Genomic DNA, 22,553 nt, shown 5'->3' on the forward strand with positions numbered 1-22,553 from the left:
GTGAACAAGTGACCATTTACAGCATTAAGATTTGATTTATGATGGCTGTTCCTTTTTGAATGTTAAATTTTTCCTGTTTAACTGTAGTTCTTTTTAGTTAAAACAAACAAACAAACAACTCCCTTTTGCCTGATTTTATCAGCTTCTGCATGTAACATGACAGAAGCTCTCATATGATTTAATTTGTTATATTTTTAGCAGTGAGACCATAAAACAAACACATCAGTGGATAAATCAGTCACACAGGAAGGATTCTGGGGGACTAGCCTTTGGGCTGCTTGCAGCATTCCATGAATTTCTTGATGGCTCTCTTGGCAAATCTCACCTTTCCACGAGCTTTCACATTGGATGTGTATTCATGGGATTTCAGCTTGGAGTAATAGTCTGAGAATTTGTTGTACAATATCGAGATGGGCATGCCGTTCAGGATGATTCCAAAAGATATGCATGTGAATGCAAAAATCCTACCCAGGATAGTTTCTGGAAACATGTCACCATACCCCACTGTGGAGATGCTGACCTGCATAAGACACAGGAGTGGCATGTTAATGGACTTGTACAAATGTAACAAGGCCATGTGTAATTAGACAAGCACATTAGTAAATTCTTATATACTATTAAAATGTATAATGATGGGAAATGGTAGGAAAAACCCCAGCACACAGCCTGAATGCCATTTGGTGTACTACCATTACAGTATAGTCACAGTAAACAAATAGGAATCTGCTCCAAATTGACAGTCACTACTGAAAATATTTATAGTAATACTGATGAGCAGTGCCTTTAACACTGTGCTGGTTCAGCCTTCCTCAGGCACCAAGCATAAGCTGTGTACCCTACTTGGAATTTAGAATTTGTATCTTAGTAAGCAAGATGGAATGGCAGAAAAATATAGCTGTGAGAGGTTTTTTTTGTTAGTCAGCTTGACTGAAGTACTTTTTTTTTTTTTTTTTTTTCCCAAATTAAAGCTGGTTGTTACTAGTTCTTAGTTCAATACTACTGGACCCCAAGGCAGAAAACAAAAGATGCACTTACAGCTGCCCACCACCATGCATGAGGTATGCTTGTGAAGTTTGTTTTGGGGACATCATGCTCTACAGTGTAGACCATGGCCGAGAAAGTGAAGATTCCCATTGCGATGAAGAGGAAAAGGCAGCCCACCTGTTGATAGCACTGACGCAGCGTGAAGCCGAATGCTCGCAGTCCTGTGGAGTGGCGTGCCAGTTTCAAGATGCGGAAAATTCGCATTAGACGCATGATGCGCAGCACCTGTCCAACTTTGCCCACCCGCCCCACCCTCTCGATGTCAGTGCCATGCCTCTGGTGGTCCTCATCTTCAAAGCATTCCAGGACCATCTGCAAATACAGTGGCAAGATGGCAATCAGGTCCACAGCATTGAGCACGCTCCGACCGAAACACCTGAGGTCTGGCGTGGACACAAGGCGCAGTAGGTATTCCATGGTAAAGAAAGCGATGCAGAAGGTCTCCATGTACTCGGCATAGGTTTTTCCGCTGAGTTGGCCGGTTGCTGTTTTGTACTGCATCTCCTCCACCGTGTTCAGGGTCATGGCAACTAGGGACACAAGCACAAAGAAGCTAGAGGCCACAGCCATGAGCTTGGCCATGACCGAGGAGAAAGGTTTTTCCATGAGGTTCCAGATATTGCGGCGAGTGTGTCCAAAAGCCATTCCCCTGAACAGCTCCTCGTTTTCCTCCACTTCGATCTCTGCCTGCAGCTCCCGCTGCACCTTCAGCTGGTCATTCAGCTCATCTTGCCGTTCTTCGAATGAGATGCGGCAGCAGCGGGGGGTGTTCTTTATCCGAACACCCCAGTAGTTGATTTCCTCTAAAAAATTACGAGGACACAGCTCATCATTTATCCAGAGAACCCCGGTCCTGTAGAAATTAAAAATGTTGTGGAAGACATCTGGATCCCGGTCAAAGAAAAACTCATTATTCAGGACAGTATAATCATCACAGAGGTCAAGCTTTCTATTGTGGTCCGTGTATGTTGCAAGACGGCCAATCCTCGTCTTGGGATATTTAGCTGCCACTCTGTAAGAGATCTGGTAAACTTTACCACCTACATTAATATTCAGTATATAGTTCCTAGCCACAGGTGGAATCAGAGATGTGGGGAAAAATTGAACATCGTCATCATCATTTTCCTCAACATCATAGATATCCCAACTGAGTTCCTGCACTGAATTCCATCGCTTCAAAAGGCTTTGCTGTGTGAATAGGAGTTCATCCTCTTCTGTGAAGTCAATGGCAGAATGGCCTTTACCCCCAGGTTTATAACAGGGGAAGGGGCTTTGCCTCTGGCTGTTAAGATCAGACATGTTGGCTGTGTCCTTTCAGCTGGGTAAATCAGTGCCGTCCCCCCCAGAATGCCATGCAAGTTAGTTTCTAGCACACCAATGGGAAGCAGCACTGACCGTTTAAATGATGCTGACTGCGAGGATCTGTGTGCTTAACGGTTTAAACAATTATCTTCTCTCAGCATCTCTCCCCACCCTGATGCCTTTCAAATGCCTTCTGGATGACATTTGTGAATGTAATAGTATCAGAGTAATATCCATAATCTAAATAAATAAATAAATAGGCACTTTAAACTAAATAAATAAAATAAATAAATACACCTTGTGGCATAAATTATTTTGATCAAAAATTAATATACCTATATTATGAATTACACCATTATTTTGAGGAACAAAGTGCAAGGTAACATCGTTGTGGGGGGGAAGAGGAAAAAAAAAAAAAAAAAAAAAAAAAAAAAAAAGCGCCAGCTTGTAACAGGTACCTTTAACTACTGTAGTGGTTGTTGAGAACCACTAGATGGTCCCCAGAGTGTATTTATACACACACTTAACTACAAATTCAAATCTTTTTGGGATCATACTCAAAGTGATACACGCACACCCACAGCCAATCACCTTGCATGCATCATACTGGTTTTCTTTGTCCAGATAATCTCTGGTGAAGCAGACAAATCAGGGTTATGCTCATCAAAGCCTTAGTAGGCACACAAGACATTGAACATGAATGCCATTATTCTAAAATGTAATCTCAATCAACACAAGATGTTAACGTCTCACCATCTTCATCCCCACCTCCCCATACACCCACATTAATCTGGATTATGCACCACTAAATATATTGGGCCAGTAGGATTTACTACTTGTGAAGCCTGTGGTAACTACACTGCCAGAACAGACAGCATTTCCCATCCTTTAGGTCAATGGCATCTCAAGCATACACATTGTGGCCTTTAGGAAAGTGGACAAAAGGATTTATTTTAACATTAATCTGATTTAACAGACCATTTCATTTTATTTTATGCGTTTGCAAAGGTTTCTTCAATACAGAGCACTGTGTCCCTCTGTACAATGCTATAAAAAAGATCACAGGAACAGCACAAACATACAAAATAGTTTAACAAACTTGGTTCTCTTTTTAAATACTTTTTTTCTACCCTGGTACTATGACCCACCATAGCAAAATTGAGTCAAATGTATACAATCTTATTTACACAGGACCTTTTGATCAAAGTGCTTGGAGAATCCTGATTAATGTTTAAGAGGGATATGTACAGTGTTTTACAAACAATCTAAGAGCACTCCTCTTATAGAGCTTTGGGTTTTTCCTAGGACACACAAAAAGCTTTATAAGAATGTGCTTCTGGAGGTAAATGTTCCTAAGGAAAACAAACAAAAACTTGCACTTACTCACTTAGACATTACTGCCTAAAAAAAAAACAAAAAACCAAAAACATTTCATTTAAATATTCTCACACACCCACACACACACCCCAACAGAACTAGTGTTGTCTGGATTCCGAGTCTCTGTCTAGGCTCTCAGTAGTTCAGTTGCTGATTAATTTTGCAGGGGCCCAAGTTAGGGGTTGAGTCCATAAAAGGCCATATCTTCAATTCTGTAATGCTTTGGAACATTTTACTCCAAGGAGGAAGCAATTCATTGTCACATTTCACACAAAAACACACCACCCCAAAGAAACAACCGTGAAATGCACTTTGGAAGGCATCTGACTGTCGGTCTTCTGCAGCAACAGTGGTTGGCAAGGGTGCCGAGCGTACAGTACATGAAAGGAGTGGTGCAGAGGTCTATTTACGGAAGGTCATCCTCCGTGTTGACCACTGAAATCTGGAGGCAAAGAAGGAGACATTTTCAGACAACAATTTAAAGAGATTCTTTGGACCAAGCCTTGTTCATGATACATTCATGTTGGTCACATGAATGTTTAGCTGAACGAGATCATGAAATTTACATGTGTTGGTACATAGCTATACATCTCCTTGGAAAAATATAGGTGTGAGAAAAATTGACTCAGGACATGGTCACAGATTTGAATTGGCAATGGGTGAGGAATTCTCTCTCTCTCTCTCCCTCCATGACACTATTCAGAGATTTCACTCTGCTTAAATCAAATGCCACTTCAAATAAGATGCCCAAAACAATGCTAGATGTGATTATGGCATGTGGTATGAATACGGATTACTAGACAGTGAAGTCAGACTCTTGTCTGAGTTTCACAGATGGCCTACAATGATGCACACAAAACAGGTGTTCAGCTGCAGTTTTGTACAGTACATCAAATTAACACAAAAAGGTCAGACTCACTGCGGGATATGTATGACCAACAGATGCAGTGTGTCTGCTGAGATCAATGTTGAGGTCTTCTTCTGTAGTCTTCAAGTACACTGGGTTGTCAAAGTTCATGCTCTTTTTGTTCTTCAACTGCCAGTTCCGCCACATCAGATAACCTCCCACTGCAGCCACTGCCAGCAGCACTAAGGACCAGAGAGCCAGTGGCTGGATAGACACACACCTTCTCATACCAACACGACGAAGACTTTTCTAATGGACAGAAAGTAGGGCTACTCACACACTGGCAAAACAGCCCAGGCAGCTGCTGATCCTTTGGCTGACTTTACTTCATGTATGGAGGTACTTATATTTCCTTCTAGGCGTTGTTGAGGAAGAAGAAAAGTTAGTCTGAATCAACAGGTTATTTGAACACAACTAATAAAAAAAAAAAAAAAACCCATAACATTTGACCAGTATGCTAGAGCTTCCAAGTCAGTTGTGCATCAGAAGAAACCAATCAATTGCCTAGTATAGCTAGAGGAAGGTAACCAATGACATGACTCAAACTTTATTTATTTGTCTCATTCTCTCTCTTCCCTAGCACTGAGCTAGCCAGCTGAGCTTACCTTTGGTTTTGGAGTGGCTTTGAATAGGGGAAAAGTTTCAGCAGCACAGACATTTTTACACCAATACACCTGTAACTACACTATGGTTATTACCTCTCTAATATACAACTAATGAGTCACAGAATTCACTAGGATACAATATTTGCTATGAGCTTGAGGTTAGCTGGCTCGGCGAGTATTCAGTTGAAAATGCTGCACTTGAACTAGGTCACAATGCAATTGCCCTAGATGGCCAACAAACCTACTCCTCCCACCCCCCAAAATGACCACTGTTTCATTAATCAAGGAATTAACAGTTGGTAGTAATAAGGGTTCTTGCATCTCTGGCCTTACACACAGTTCATAATTCATTTTCGAGATCCCCCAATATTTTTCAATGTCATCGCAAGGCAGTAAAATGCATATCAGTGGCCGAAATGCCAACATGGTTGCAAAAGCGAAATGTGCTCAGATGTGCTAAAGGGCTTTACTAAGGCTAATGGAGCCAGTTCTGATGCATGTTTCCATGCACATGCAGTCCAAAAGGCTCATAGAGGGACACTGGGTTACCTTGAGGATGGGTGGTGTATATGCGTACTCGCCCTTGATCTTGTGGGGCAGATGTAGCTGTAGATGGCACTGTTACAAGAGAGCACAGTGATAACACCATGGCCAATACCACCTGTAGTGCATTGCATTATAACAGTGCTACATGTTTATTCAAAACACCCCCCTGGAGTGTTGGTAGAACTGAAGGAGCCATCAAAAGGCAAGAAAACAAGCTGAGACACAGCTTCAGACAGCTAGTAGCATGTGGGCTGAAATCAAAAGACCATTCCATTGAACCGTCTCATTTCATACCCACCTACATGTACAGACTGATTAAATGTCAAACTGCCATAGGAAGGGGGGGGGGGGTACCCTTTCTGTACCATGCATTACAAGAAATGTACTAGAGATATTTACTTTTATAAACCATTTTACAGTAGTTGGAAATAAATCTGGCATGCACATTTACTGCCTTTCTAGGCACAATGAATGAATTTGTACAGACACAGCCAATATGGCCACTGAGTGTTTGCAGTTTAATCAGGAACAGAATACTACTGAAATTTGGTCCAATTTAAAACAGTTCACATATTGGGTGTGGCACTGGTTAGTTAGAATGCTTAAGCTCCAGAATAGGTTATGTAATGCACAAGTTTTACAAACTGACTTGACTTGGTTGTAATTTATTATTAGTCTCCCAGTGAATAAACTTCAAAAGGAGGTGCTGTCAAAAACAATGGCATGTGAAAGGACACCAAACCACCACTTTGTATTCTGTCATTTTATGTGTTGGTCAAAAAAGGAATGCTTTGTATAGGATACAGAGTATCAAAAATGGATATCCTACAATGCCTTGCAACCACTTTATGCTTCAGAGACTAGAAATACAGACAATGCCAGCTCAACATAAGCTTTTAAAAGCCAAGAGATCAGTTTTAGATCTAGTGTCACAAAACTGAAAAAAACGTTTTAAAATCTGAGTCTTTATTAGTTTAAAATGTAGGGAACATGGGTTCTCTACAAAGGGAGAAAACTGTAGCCGATTTCTGGATGTGAATCTAGCTGCAGTTCTAAAGAGAAGCCCCAGCCGTGAAGCTTGGGCCTTTCCTCCTCAAAGGAGTTTGTGTTCTTTATCTTCATCTTAAAGCATCCATGTCAGAGAGAATAGTTTACTGCCCCTGCATTCTGCATGAAGGCAATTAGAGCTCTCCTGCTGGCCCCCCATAGCCATCAATGCTTTGCTTAGTAAAAGGCCATTACTTTGTTCAAGTTTCAGAGCCATAAAAGTATTCATGTGCTGATCCCTCCAATGGTACCCCTGCGTTCCTATAAGCTCCCTTCAGTGTTGTCCTCCAACTGTGGCTTTTCAATACCATGCACTGTCTGTATATTCCTCAACATGGCATGCTCTCTCTCTGAAAGAGCATTCTAAGGAAAACAACCCCCAGCCTTGCTTTAAGAGGAGAGGAGCAGAGTAGGAGAGGAGTCTGAAAGTTTGGGGGGGGTGTCAGGCACAGGATACGACAAGGGAGATAGCCAGAGCCAAAGTCGAGATGTCTAGCTTCACAAGAGATGTTTTCACACTGCCACACACAAATGCACTGCGAAAGTATAGATGCCAGGGGAACCCAGTTAAAATTAAAATGAAAACCAGTGATGGAGCAGGCGGCGGAGAAATCAATTCACCATGCCGGCAGATACTTGCCTGGTCTGCAGTGCAGGCCGTCTGGGCCCAGCTCCTGCTCTCCTGGGCACACGCATGTGTACTTGGGGGAGTGTTTGTTGATCTGAGGCGCTGGCAGGCACATGTAGGAGCAACCTCCGTTCTCAAATTTCTCATTGCACCAGTTGGTCCCTGCACACAAACAGCACAGATTTACTTGTTGTACGACCCATCCCAGTTCCACATGGTCTCTGCCAGGCCACTGCACTCACCGGACAGCTGGATGAGTTCGTGGTACACAATGATGTCCTGAGGTTCATTCAGGTTGTTGGCCAGCATGGTCACATCTGATCCTGTGAACTTGTTTGCTCCATATATGGCCTCACTCTCTCCCTCAGTCCAGAACACACGATCCTGTCAAAATATGCAAGTGCCAAAAACTGTGCCTGCAACACAAAGCCCGTTTTACCCTCATGTACATAGGAATAGATTAATCATTCTAGTACATTTTAACCCCCTGAGCTTTCATTTGTGACTAGAGTGGCAACAGCACAGTATCAAATATCTGAGCCACATCCAAGTTTGAATGCAGCTTGCAGAATTGCAGGGAGTCTGTCTTAAAGCAACCCTCAATTATATCAGCTGTTATCAGGCCATGTTAAAATCCCAGTGTTGTGGCCAGCAAACAGAATGGGCACTAGCTAGTTTCAAATTCTGCAAAAAATCATGTTCAGTTTATGAAGGATAGCATGAGATTAGTATGCACCGTTTCTAGAACCTGATCAACTCTACAGACCAGAATCCCATACCTCGTTATTACACTTAGCTGATGCTTTTATCCAAAGCAACTTACAATTATGACTGAGTACAACTTGAGGGTTAAGGGCCTTGCTCAGGGGACCAACAGTGGAAACTTGGCAGTGGTGGGGCTTGAACCAGCAACCTTCTGTTTACAATTCAAGTACCTTAACCACTGGGTTACCACTACCCCACCGTACCTCAAACACAGTGAGTGCAAACGGGTGGGCCAGGTAGGCCTGGGACTGGAGAACTTTTCGACGATTATCTCCATTCAGGTCCACGCTACAGAGTGTATGCAGCTTGGAGTCGACCCAGTAGAGTCTGCTTTTGATCAGATCTATCAAGAAAGTCAACATTTCCACACCATGAAGGAAGTGGGCTGCTACATGGGAAATTCAAACCAAATAAAACCCTCCACAATAAAACACCACCCTTACCAAGAGTGATTCCATTGGGCCACTGAATGTCAGTCTCAACCAGAACTTGTCGGTCCACTCCGTTCATGCCAGACTCTCAATCTTTGCTGGCTCCCCCAGTCTGACCAGTAAAGGAACCTATGGGTAGCATAAAAAAAATAAAAAAAAAAAATCCCACACCCATCACCATGGACTTGTCAGTTCACCTTATTCCAAAACTCCTTTGCTCCTAGGAACAGTCAATTTACACAAAAGATGTGTTACAGCTGATTTTAAATAATTTTGAATCTGAAAATACTTACCCAGATAGGGGATCCACTGCAATAGAAGCTGGCTCTTTCAAGTCACTGTCAAACAGCACTTTCTTCTTTGTGCCATTGAAATTGGCCACTGCTATGTTCTTACTGCCTAGATCTGACCAGTATATGTTCTTGTAGATCCAGTCCACTGCTATCCCCACAGGCATGAGAACATTATCAATTACTTTGGTGTAGTTGCCCACATCCTCACGTTTGTCCAGGACTGTGCTGTGGAAACCAAATCAAGAAGCAAATTTGTAGGGGGGAACGGCCCCACCCCACACACAATAAGAATGAACGCTCTGCATTCATGGGCATTTCAAGCACAGACTGGCACTTCAATTTGCTAACACACTAGGCTTTTAGCATCAAACATATGGTCCAACTACCCTTTTCTACACTTCAACAGCTGTAGAGAGATACCAGAAGACCATCCTTTACCTGAAGATGGCTTTCTGTCCCAGGTCCGCCCAAAAGATCCTCTGTTGGGTGAAGTCAGCATCCAGGGCCACGGTGTTGCGCAGCTGCTCCACTATCTGGGTGTACTCACGGCGCTCCAAGCCCAGCTTTCGAATGTCCCTCCGGTTCGTGAAGATCAGACATGGTTCTTTGCCTGTTGGGCAGAGAGATGTGGAGAGTTTAGGGAGCCACAAAGGCAGCTGAAGGCTCGGCCTGTTGGGAAAGGCAGGGTTATGTAGGCTTATGGATATCAAAATCCAACTTTGCTAGAAGGTTACCACTCTGAACTTTAAAGCCTCTATGCCTTTTTTTCTCCAGTTATACTCCAAAAGAAGTGATGGGTGGACCATCCATACATCACTCAGCCGACCATGTGAAACTGCTGTAAACGAACCAGCATTACTTGCGGTCAAGAGTGCTACGCCAAGGTAAATCCCACACTTGGCTCAGGATACCTTGAAGGCAGTAACAGCTGTCCACATTGGTGCTCCATCTTACTAACCTACTGCTTTGCATACCCCCGTGGTGGGGTCCATCTGATAGCTGCTGTGACACTCGCACTTGTAGCCTCCTTTCAGGTTGATGCAGATCTGACTGCAGATCCCAGGGTTTAAACACTCGTTGATATCTACAGGAGGTAGAAATAGAAAACTGATGAGCTAATGATGTGACCAAGTGAGCAGGAATTTTTTTTGTTTCAGAGAAATAATTATTGCAGTAACCTTTATAGGAAGATAAAGCATTGTACTATAACAAGAAATCAGACTTCTCTAAACCAATTTTCTGCTCCAGTGAAAATCAGACACACCAAACACCCCCCCCCAATTGTAAGTCCAGCTAGCTTCTGTGGCTTCACGCACCCCCGCAGGTTTTGCGATCGATGAGCTGGAGCCCAGGGGTGCAGTCGCACTCATAGCCGATCGCCATGTCGCGGCAGATATGTGAGCAGCCGCCGTTGTTGAGCAGACACTCGTTTACATCTGAAACAAAGCAGGCAGTTAACTTAACTTGTGTGATTAATAATCAGTATAGGGACTTGACAGGACACAACCAATCACAGAAGCAAGCACTGCAATATTCTAGAGGTGTTCTGGGCGACTGGAGAAATGGGCAGTGGAAGATACCGCTAGTTCATGACCTTGGAACGCTTCACCAGAAACCATGACTTGTAGCTAGTCAATAGTTGTTCTCCATTTCTGACAAATGTGTTTTAGGTCACAGTTTATATCCACAAGATCAGAATACCAAGAAGCAACATCACATTAGACCAAGCCCTACATTTACACACCGCCTACACACACTGACCCAAAAATCAGCCTTCTGCTTGCAAAGAGTTCCCCTTGTCTCCATTATAGAGCTGCAGAGCAAGACTGATCTGAAAGCAGCAGCTCAGCTCACAGGGACGATCCTAAATATTGTTGCACAGTATACTTACTGCATTCTTTAATTGGTTCATCACTCCAGTCAGGGCAGTCGCGGACCTTGTTGCACACTTTGCTCATTTCGATGCACTCTCCACTCCGACACTTGAACTTGTCATGGCCGTTACACTGAGTCACTACACAAAATTGCAAGAGAAAAAAAGATTCCACAATGTGAACACCATGACAGAGGCAGACAAACAGAAAAACGCTACACATAGTACATTATTAATAAACAATGTGATGTGCCACATGGTAAGCTACACAGCATTTCAGGACTTCAGATTTAAGCCCCCGGGTATCACTTCATTTCTATAGATCTGAAATAACCAGGAGAAACTGTGCACTGTATTGAGCCTGGATTTGACCCAATTCCTCACTACAGAGCTTGCACACATTTCACTTTGTTTTAGGTGACCATCCTTAAACATTAAATGATCAACAAGAGCATCAGATAGTGCCTTCAAAGGCTAGAAAATCCTCGGGTCATGTGGATCGCTGCACTCACAGTTTTTACAGTTGACTTCATCTGTGCCATCAGCGCAGTCTCGAATGCCGTTGCATTGGCGGCTGCCATGGATACAGCTGCCATCGTCACACTTGAACTGGTCAGGGTGACAGGAGCGGGCAGCTAAAATGGGGAGCGCAGAAACAAAACACCTGCATGTGACCTCTCATACCAAGGCATACAGAACAGCAGACCCATTAGAGCACATTACCTCAGCACCACAGCATAAACGCATCATTCAGCATAACCAAAATATGCATTTCCATCAAAGACAGTGGCCAAGTTCCCCCCCCCCCCCCCCAAACTTGTCTTCTAGCATCAAATCATTCCCCTGCAATTTCACCATTAAAAGTTTACCTTAGCAGCATTTCCCACATGCATCTCAAGATCTTAAAGCAGTGCGGGTTCAGTGTGATATAAACAGCAATACAATGCTTTTAGGAATCCCCTGCCCTGCTTTCTTGGTAAATACTATTAGCAACTGCATCCAGTTGGTAGCACCCCCACTCACGGCAGTTCCTCTCGTCGCTGCCATCTTTGCAGTCGGCGTCTCCATCGCAGCGCCAGCGCCGGTGGATGCACTCGCCGGAGGCGCACTGGGTCTCGCTGGCCGAGCACTTGGCCGGTGGCGTGGGGCCGCGGCCACAACGCTGTGGCGATTCGTCCGACTGGTCCTGGCAGTCCACGTCCTCATCACACACCCAACCACCTGGGATGCAGGTAGCATTGCCACACTGGAACTCGCCAGGGGCACATGATGAGGGCAAGCAGTCCAGCTCGTCACTGCCATCACCGCAGTCATCCTCACCATTGCAGATGAAGTTGCGCGAAACGCACCGGCTGCTGGCGCAGGTGAATTCCAGGGGGGCACAGGTGATGTTGCCTATGTTGAAAGGGTGAAATTCCAATGTGCTAATGGCATTTTCAGGAACACAATTTTACTTATGCAGCCACATACGGAATAAAGCATCACTTTCTAAAAGGTCTAAACTGGGCTGTAATATTATCCCAGTTTCCCCAATCTCCCCAGACATGGGTGAATCACCCTGTCACATGCAATAAAATTAATCGCTTGAGTCATGACTGCACTCACCCTGGGGAATCTAACGCACAAACAAATAGACTAATTTAAGTGTCTGCAAGAATTGGCCGCAGGCTCACCGCAGTTGACTTCGTCCTCTCCCTTGTCACAGTCCTTTTCACCGTCACACTTCCAAAAGATAGGAATGCACTGTGTGGAGCCTGAGCCACAGCTGAACTCATTCACACGGCAAGTTCTGGTGTCTGAAGAGCAAGTGAAAAGTAAGGGCAAGATTTTACCCCTCACCAACCATTTTAAAAAGCTAATGAGAACCCAATTACAGGCGAATAATTCAGTAACATTTGGGCTCATGCTCAGATGTCATTCACTTGAGGTTCTTAGAAACTGGCATAGCACTCACTATGAATTGCTTAAAAATGGCCCAAAACACTAACTGTAAAACAAGGAAATACAGATTAGTCCTGAAAAAAAAGAAAGAAAAAAAAAGAAGCCCTTACACCCCAGCACTCAACTGATTCAACTGTCCATTCTGGACAACCAACTCTTATTGCTACCACCATGGAAGCCCTTCAGTTGCTCATGCATTGCCTTGGAGATTGGAGTACTACAACTTGCTCCTCAGTGCCACCAGACCCCTGCAACTCAGCCAGAGTGCAGTTGCATGGCTTGATTTCAACCTCGCAAAGTTCTCCCACGTCAGCCCCTTTCCTAAACTGGCTTTCCTGTAATGGTTATCAGAAAAAAAGACTCTCACCTACAAAGCCATAACTAGACCAGCTCCCACATGCCTAAAAGTGCTAAATCACACCCCATTCAGCAACAAGCTGCCTTTGAGCCTTTCGTGCTGCTCGACTTGAATCACCACCCCCAAGACGCAAAAGACATGCAAGACGACACTTTCGTCCTGGCACCCAGGTGGTGGAATGAAACCTAAAACAGTTGATTCACTGCATTTTCTAAATTCAGCAGTATGTGAACTCAAATTGAAATTACATCCAATAGGAGGGAAAGATTTAAAAAAACAAACAAAACAACCCCAAAAAACAACCCACCCCAGATAAACTAGTGCCCAACTATTAAGTGTTCTTGAAAGGAAGATTATATTTACACAGGCATACCCCCCACCACCTCCCAGCCCAAAGTGGGTCAAAGGTCATCTTTCCAGGCCTAAAATCTCAGAAGAATGCAGGAAAAATAAAGCATTAGAAGCCCATGTATGCAGTCAGAGTACTCTGCCATGTATAAAAAGAAAGGGGGGGGGGGGGAGAGACCACACAAAAAACACTAAAAACACCAAGATGTACCGTTACCCTTGTGAAAGCAGCCATTTACAGACTAACTTTCCAACAGCTGGTCAAACAAGAACTGATACGGAGCAGCACGTACAACATATAAAAATACTCTGCTGGCTTTGTGGGCCTGTGGTAAACGTGCCTCCCACCTCCACAGCACTGAGTCATGAGATTGTCCGACATGCCAGAAAACACACCTGCATGGAGACATCTGAGCTCCAAACCCAAATGTCCACCACATGAAACGGCAAAATAGAGAAACATTTAAACAAAAGTATTTTTTCCACATTCTAGATAATTACACATTTAGTCATTTCACCTTTAAATTTGTGAAACAATTAATTAGCCATCTCTCACCATCACTCTAGTATGAAGCATTCATCCCATGGAATGAGCTCACTTATGTCCACCATCAGTTATCACTCCTGCATGGATATGAGGCATGGGAGCCTAAAAAGGCATTCCTTTTTATCCCTGATAAAAATGGCTGCTGGTATTTCTCAGCAGGGATCCATCAAGCTGGGAGTAAAGGACACCATGTGATGGCGTTCCAGAATGAACCAGAATGTAACCCGAGTGGACGCCCAGATACATCCAATGTGACGTGCTTGGAAGTGCAGCCCTCAAAAAGGTGCCGATAACAGGTGGGAATGACTCGAGGGAAAAAGGACACACCATCCTGAATCGTTTTCCTGTCAAGTCCCACCCCCCGATCCTTTTCCAGCTCGCCCCCACCCAGTAACTGGTGCACAACAAGGCAGGATAACCACTTATACCCAAGGGATTTGATCCATTAACTAATGGAACACATATGCAGGAAACACCCTTGTGTGCTCCTACTGGATGGCCTTGACGCCATGTCAACCACAGGATTTATTACCAGCTAAACAAAATGGCTGTTGTGATCATGCGCAACTCCGAAGGGATGGAAGCAGCACAGGACCTGTGGCCGGGGGGGGGGGGGGGGGGGGGGCGCGCAACCAGCTACAACCAGCCTCATGACAGGTTAGGGATGGAAGGTTCATACTTACGGCACACGTCGGTGCCCTCATCGGAGCCATCTTCACAGTCGGGCTCCCCGTCACAGTGCCACCTCTTGGGTATGCACTGGCCATTGCGGCAGACGAAGTCCAGCTCTGCACAGGTCTTCCTCACTGCGACAGTTGGTGAAAACAGAACACAAAGTCAGGTACAAATTCAGCTGGGTAAGAACAAGTTCATCACTCAGCAATTTTACAGCAGGAGTGGAACCCATGTTCCTGAATGCATTCTTAGCAGTGACCTCTGGACAGCCCCACCCTCTGGACACTTCATAACAAAAATGAAGCAGCTGCTCTTCAAAAGAACCTCAAACCCTCCTTCCCACCAAAACCCTCCCATCCCCAACTCTCCATGTTGGGACATAATGGTGTAAATAAACAAAAAGCCTCCATATTCATAAAGCTCTCCCAGTTATGTAAACAGTCAAATCAGGTGGCCAACAAATCTAAGATGTATGAAAAGTCTAGCCATTCTGAAATTACATGGGTGCACCAAAATATTCTAATCACGTACTGATAACACTTTCAATGTCAAATATTTTCCAGTGTCAACATCATACAGCTCTAATGTCAAGTTACTTACAGCTCTGAGCTTGCATGATAAAACAACTTAAAAATCCTTTAAAAAGTTTAGTATTGATGTCGGTCATTGCTTTACATTTAAAATTTAAGATAGATGGATAAGCATCTAACTAAGCACTTTCACACAAAAATCCCCAGTCAGTACAAACCAATTCATTTGAAAAAAGAAGCATGTGTGTCAAAACACAGCATTTTATACATGCAAGTTGGACAGAAATCAAATTGACTACAGGAACAACTCCCATCCGAAGGCAGAGCCAAGCCCCATTTTCAGTCATTTCATGTCCACTCGACGTGCAAGTGAACGCCTTAAGACAAGAGCCGACTATGGGTGCAACAGACAGGAGTGGTAGGAGGACGCCTACCCAATACTGTACATTAGCATTCTCCCCACACAAGCCAAAGTTTGCGCTCACTAGGTTGGAATTCTGTGTGTGTGCTGGGTGGTGGCTGTCACAGGAGGCACACTCACAGCGGACACCATGCGGGGAAGGAGCTGCAGCACTGGGCTGGAATCCTGATGACTTCACTGGAACTGTTACGAATTTTGGATGCAGATTAATTTCTATGCCAACCCCTCCCTCCATCTATGACCCAGTTACCATAGATACAAAGAAAGCTAGTTCATCCAGAATGGGACCTTATGGCTCCCAGGGCCTCGTCATGTTAATCTCTACTGAAATCGTGCATGTGGGGTAGCAGGCAGACCTGACTCAATTGGGGAAGTGGTCAATTTGTTTAAAAGGTCCGATATAGCAGTGGCACTGTACACTATCTGGGTGCAGCCTGAGCAGATCAGTCTGTGCACAGTCTGCACTTCAGGATGGAGCCCCTGGAGGATTGCATCAGTACTCCAAATTAGCACAAGATGCCTGAAAGTGTACAGCACAGAGTCCAAGCAAGCAGACTGCATAATCGGCCATTGTATTGTCTTTGGGCGCGTTTCCTGGAGCACCACAGTTGCATGTGCATGGACATATTGTGACTCACCACACGTGTTCTCGTCACTCCCGTCAGAACAGTCCTCATCACCGTCACACTGCCACACAGAGGGAATGCAGCGGCCATTCCCGCACTGGAATTGGGACGGCTCACATTCAGTGCGGGAGCCTGGGGATGGGTTGGTGTTGGGGTTAGAATTTGGGACAGCAGCTTGACTTGGCTGCTTGTAGAGAAGCAGCTGTATACAACAAAAGCATCAGTCCTAAATACTACTACTTTTTAAATAGTGGCAATAATAATAATAATAATAATAATAATTACATTGTGTATCATTGTGTCTAAAATGAGGACCCTGGTAATATACTGAAAACTTTCCAAATTATCACCAGGTGGTAACCCTCATGTTCACATAGTAATGTACTCTTATTAGGTTAGAACTGAAAAACTACAAGGAGAAGATCAGGCTGCCCTCATATTCTAACTGCAAAACAAAAGCATGCAGCTCAGCATAAAAATGCCCCCGTAATTAGCGCCAGTATCTGTACCCGATATGGATAAGGGTGAGCTTGCATGGAACAGAGAAAGAGACTAGCTCGGGTGACACGCGAACAGGACAGCGCATCAGACCGAATATTTTTCCAGTTCACCGACTTATCCACAGAACACGACAACCACATTATGAACATTACGTAGGGTCAAGGGCAAATTCTTCAATGAGAAGATGGCTACTAGGAGCCAGTCTATTGCCTCCAAGGGCAAATTGTCTGGGTTTTAGAAAACATTTGTCAAGCTGCTCTCTAATTTATCATACCCAATCATTTTTCCACGATGTGAACAAAACACCAACGACATTAGCACCTTAGCTACAAAACAGTATAAGGACATTCATTTAGAGCGCACTTATTCCAATCGTCTCCGACTGTGCATTACAAACATTAGCGATCCGCAGCTGGACAGACAACACGGCCAGCATTCACTGCGAGCCCATGACCCCGTATACATTCTTTTGGAGCAATGTGGTCACGTCGCGAGTGGCCGCTTTGGTAGCGCTTATTATGACGTGCGATACGCTGTTCGAGCCAATCAGACTCCGCGAGGGTCAGTTCCAGATTAGCCTCCAGCAGAGAGCAGGACGCCGTCACTACCAATTAAAGCGAGACCAGTGCTGCCACCCCATCCAAAAGACGAACAGAATGTAACCCTACTGAGAGTGGAGAATGTGCGTGTCAAAACATGTTTTAGGGGCTAATTTGGGTCATAACTTTCACGGTGGGTGCAACGTGTTAGAGAAAAAAAGGCTTCAGTTTTGAGTACAACACTGTTGGTAAATAACTGCAGAAAATGTATGGAAAGCATAACTAGTATTGGAGCGTCACAACGCTACACGGTTCCCGACTCCAAAACACGTGATCAAATTATCCGATAACTAGAATCAGGTGATCTGAGCAGAGAAAACGCCAACCTGCGCGGGGTATGACGCTCACGTAAGACACGCAATGGTTTCATGTCCCCGCCTCTTAACAATCCCGTTCTTCTGGAGGACCAGAAAGGGCTGTTAAATCCGTGCAATTTAGGTCAGCGGCGCACCAACGAACTTGCACAACGTACTTTAGTGCTCAGAAATATCGATTTCGATATAGGTGGGAACAAAAGATGGATCCATAATAACAATGCAGTTTTCAATGTAGCTCAAAACGATGCCCTCATCTATTCGCCAACACAACTACAATTCGTAGACGTGACCGAAGTGATCGTGAGACTAAAATCAGCAACTGTATCCTAGAACTAAAACCACCTGCTCTTTGTCAATTACGCAATCCCGGGGCAATCTCCGCACCCACACCAGCCATCCTTGCATAGAATACTTGGCTATTCCGAAAGCACAGCAACGGTTCGGTCGCATCTCATAGAATAAAGTGTTCAGTAGACGCATTTGAGATCACCGGTTAATCAAATAAGACTACCAGACAAAATAAAGGAGGGGGGGACTCCATGCTCAATAACGACGAAAAAACTGAAAAGCGGCATGTTGCTACAAACACTTGCAGAGGCCTGTGCTTTAACGCCTTTTTCAATAAGCGACAGAGGAGCCACATACTTACATACAACTGCTCACTGAAGCATAGGTTACATTTACGATTTAACCTAGGAATAAGTTATCACATCATAATACATCGATCCAGTCTAACAAGTCTACGTGATTTGACCATGCATTTCAAAAGAGCCCCACATGCATCTTTATTACAAGGGTTTGACAGAGTGACTTCTTTGACAAACGCTTATAGCATCTTAAATGTAACCAAAATCTACACACAAGTGTTCATACATATCATCAACCACATTATCACCATATCGAACACCTACCTCGAGCAAGTCCACACAGCTGAAGACATACCGGCAGCAGAAGAAGCCCCAGAGTAGACGTGACCATTTCGTGGTATAGCTGAACGGTTTGCTCCGGCCTCGTCCTTCTGTGCTGATACTGTAGCAGAGCCGATATGTCTCCGTGAGACAAACAGAAATCAACCGGAACCACGCGCTTTTATCTCATTAAAGCAGTCCCGTCCCGTCCCGTTCAAAAGCGCCCAACATGCGAACGACTCATGAAGCCGTAATCCATGTCTTTATTTACTGATAGCATAAACCTGCAGCAAATAACCGCGCCAGACGAGCAAGGCGGATTTTCCCCCTTCAACATGTCATTTACACTTTGTTAACCCCTTGTGTACCACAGACGTCTTAAAGATTGCGTGATGAGAAATGTATGTCCTACATGTTTGGTAGATAACAATTTGTTATTAAAACAATTAGCAGATTCTTAGTCAATATATAAATTACAGTTATGCTGTAACTTGTGATAAACATTATTATATGCTTTACAGAATTGGGACTACATAGCACCTTAAGTGTCAGGGTGTTGTGGCTCCACCTATCAGCCACTTTAAAACTAAAATAATGGTCTAATATCAACTAATGAATCATAGATTAATATAATTACCAAAAACTAATAACTACGTTAAAATATATTGACTAATAAAATTTGAAACTGTAATTTAACTGAATTTATGTTTTACCGTGTTGAGCTGAAGCAGGACTGTTGTAGCAAGGAACACACTAAACTGCACAATGATTAAGAGTGAAGAACATTAACATGATTAGAATCACATAGCAGCAGTAGTATACCTTTTGAATCCTCCTTAATGATCACAGATTAGCTCTTGAATAAATGACTGAATGAATAAACAAGTTGCTGAATAGTAAAAGCTCATCTAATTGTAATCCATTTAAATTATTTTATTGATAAGATGCTTTATCAGCAGATACATAAAACTTGCAGCTGGTCTGATGTCATACATGGATTTTTTAAAAGTGTAAATACATAATTCTTTTTAGACTCCATTGTAGTGATTCAGTGATCATGCTTTTTAAACAGTCTACTCCATATTAATGCTTCATTTTCAAATTGTGCAATAAGAAGTTGCAACAGAAAGGTGCAGGAGGAGTAATTTTATGTCAAAGTAACATTAAAGGATTCTAACAAGATCTTAATAAACATTGTTTCTAATATTGCTTAACAAGCTCATGTTTTTAGATTTTGTCACGTGTAAATACCAGGGAAGTGATACCCGGTCTTGACCTTTAAAATGACTAAATGCAGGACTGTGGCTTGGATTAAGAGTCAGATCATCTGAAGAAGCTGAACCCTTCTTTCTGGCTTTTTAGCAATATTTCATGATATTTTGGATGAACATTTCAATCCAATTAACATGACGTGTTGACTTTTGTGTTTTTTAAAATCACTTTTAACTGTGCATGGTCTTATAAATATTATAATGAGTGAGGGATACACGTAGCCTTAAATTTTGAGACTGTATCTGAGTCTCGAACATCTGCAGGAAAGTTATTCCATATTGTGGGAGCTTTATAGGAAAAGGCTCTGCCCCCTGCGGTAGATTTTTTTAATACTTGGTACTAGTAAAGAGCCTGCATCTTTTGATCTAAGAAGACATGATGTGTCATAATGCACTAGGGGTTCCCTAAGGTACTGTGGGGCAAGACCATTCAGTGCTTTGTAGGTCATTAGAAGTATTTTATAATTATTATGAAATTTTACTGGGAGCCAATGTAAAGTAGCTAATATAGGAGTGATGGGATAAAATTTTCATGTTCTAGTAAGAATTCTGACTGTTGCATTTTGAACTAGCTGAAGCTTGTTTAGACACTTAATGGTGCAGCCAGATTGTAAGGCATTACAGTAGACCAATCTTGAAGTGATAAATGCATGGGCTAGCTTTTCTGCATCATGTGAGGAGAGCATGTTCCTAATCTTTGCAATGTTCATGAGGTGGAGAAAGGTGTTCCTAGAAATATTATTTATATGAGCTTCGAATGACAGACTGGGATCCATTATTACTCCAAGATCTTTAACTGTTTGAGAAGATGTGTTTGGGAGCCCATTGAGGTTCACTGATTAATTAGAGAGCGAGAACATAGCTGTCTCTAAACCTAATAGAAGCACCTCTGATTTGTCACAATTAAGTGAAAGAAAGTTCCTCATCATCCAGTATCTGATATCCTTTATGCATTCCTCAATAATATTAAGATGGTATATGTCCTCTGGTTTGGCTGACATTTTCCCAACAACATTTTCGATTCTCAACAACATTTTCGATTCTCTCTAGTAAAATGTTGTAATCTATAGTCAAATGCTGCACTCAGATCAAGCAATAAAATGAAAGGTTAGACGCCAACTCTAGTTAGAAGCCAACAACAGGTCAACTACTTTAATCAGTGCTGTCTCTGAACTATCATGAGCCCTAAACCCTGACTGAAAGACTTCATGTATCTGGTTCTGATTAAGGTATGACCTTAGCTGCTGAGAGCTACAGCTTTTTCTTCAATCTTGGAAACGAATGGAAGTTTTGAGATTGGCCTGTAGTGGTCTGATTATCGGTAATTTGAGTGATTTAGGTACATAGCCAATGTTCAAGGAGGAGTTTATTAAATTTGGTAAAGGTTCAATTACTTCATATAGAATTTTCTTAAGAAAGTGTGCGGGCAGTGAATCTAGTATCCAAGTGGAGGATTTTGAGCACAAGATCAGAGATGTAAGTTCTGGCTCTTGGATAGGCATAAAGGATTCTAAAGTCCTTTTTGGCTTGGTTGCTCTGATCTCTAAGTAGCTGCCTGATGTCACACTAATACTTTGAATGTTATGTCTAATGTGCTTAATTCTAAAGAAATTCAAAATGAAGAAATTCATGAACTCATTACTACTATGTGATGTTGTAATCTGAGTATTGGTGTTTTATTCCTAGTTAGATGTGCAATTGTACTAAATAAAATCTATGATTCTTTTGGTTATTTTCTATTAGGGTCAAGAGATAAGATGTTCAAGTGGTAATAATGCCTTTCTATACTTGATAAGGCTCTCCTTCGATGCAAACTGGAAGACTACAAATTTATTGTGCTGTCATTTTCATTCTATCTTTTGAGTGTTTTGTTTTAAATTGTGATTATTAAACCAAGGCAATAATTTTTTTGCCCCTATTTTTTTAATCTTAAGTGAAACAACATCATTGAGTGTGCATTGCAATACTGATTCTAAGCATTCAGTCATTTGATCAAGTTCCAATGGGTTTGACATTCACAAATGATAGGTTTGGGAGATTCGCAATAAATCTACATGCAGTGGTTGACATGATCATGCATCTGATGTGGTAGAGAGGCAATGTTAAAATATTGTGTCTCATATGTAGTTCAAATGAAATGAGGGAATGGTCTGAGATGGTATCAGATTTAGGTAGTATGACTATGTTCTCTATGTCTATGCCATATGTCAGTACTAAATCAAGCATGTGTCCATCCACCAGAGTGTGTGTTTTCTCTTGTACATGGGTGAAAATATTTGATTCTAATATAAAACTAAAGGCTAGAACTACCCAGGGTCTAGGGTACATCAAAGTGAATATTTAGATCACAAACAACAATGGCTCTTTCTACTAGAGTGACTAGATTAGAGAGGAAATATGCAGACTCGTTAATAAATTCTGAATAGGGTCCTGGTGGCCTGTAGATGTCAATTAGTGGAAGAGGCTTGGGTGGCTACAGCATTTATGCAAGTAAAAAATAATTTCAAATGGCTTGATCCAGGTTTCTGTTCGACATAGCACATTAAATCTCTATTCTGTTAGGATTTCATTTATCATGAGCACTTTAGATGTTATGGCTCTAACATTTAGTAAACCCAGTCTTAGATGAATGGTGCAGGCAGTGCTCTGTGAATCAGTGACTTTAATATTAATTAGGTTATTAAGACATGTTT

General features: G+C 42.8%; 2 protein-coding genes across 2 annotated transcripts; both read right to left on the reverse strand.

Moving 5' to 3' along the window:
* Nucleotides 1–138: 138 nt before the first annotated feature.
* kcnv2a (potassium channel, subfamily V, member 2a) lies at nt 139–2,343 on the reverse strand. The gene is made up of 2 exons (XM_027009050.2): nt 1,036–2,343; nt 139–520 (listed from the first exon to the last, which is right to left on the reverse strand). Exons 1-2 carry the CDS (start codon nt 2,341–2,343, stop codon nt 263–265), a joined length of 1,566 nt encoding a protein of 521 aa, XP_026864851.1. The 3' UTR covers nt 139–262.
* Nucleotides 2,344–3,276: 933 nt separating this feature from the next.
* On the reverse strand, nt 3,277–18,912 carry vldlr (very low density lipoprotein receptor). The gene is given in 20 exon segments (XM_027009039.2): nt 3,277–4,165; nt 4,643–4,812; nt 4,908–4,985; nt 5,785–5,853; nt 7,469–7,618; nt 7,699–7,840; nt 8,425–8,564; nt 8,665–8,741; nt 8,743–8,781; nt 8,946–9,170; nt 9,384–9,555; nt 9,904–10,029; nt 10,262–10,381; nt 10,837–10,959; nt 11,331–11,453; nt 11,842–12,213; nt 12,492–12,614; nt 14,696–14,818; nt 16,277–16,396; nt 18,593–18,912. Coding segments are annotated over 20 exon segments (2,595 nt in total). The 5' UTR covers nt 18,660–18,912; the 3' UTR covers nt 3,277–4,129.
* Nucleotides 18,913–22,553: the final 3,641 nt, after the last annotated feature.

The sequence above is a fragment of the Electrophorus electricus genome, chromosome 17, assembly GCF_013358815.1.
Source record: "Electrophorus electricus isolate fEleEle1 chromosome 17, fEleEle1.pri, whole genome shotgun sequence".
Classification (NCBI taxonomy): Eukaryota; Metazoa; Chordata; class Actinopteri; order Gymnotiformes; family Gymnotidae; genus Electrophorus; species Electrophorus electricus.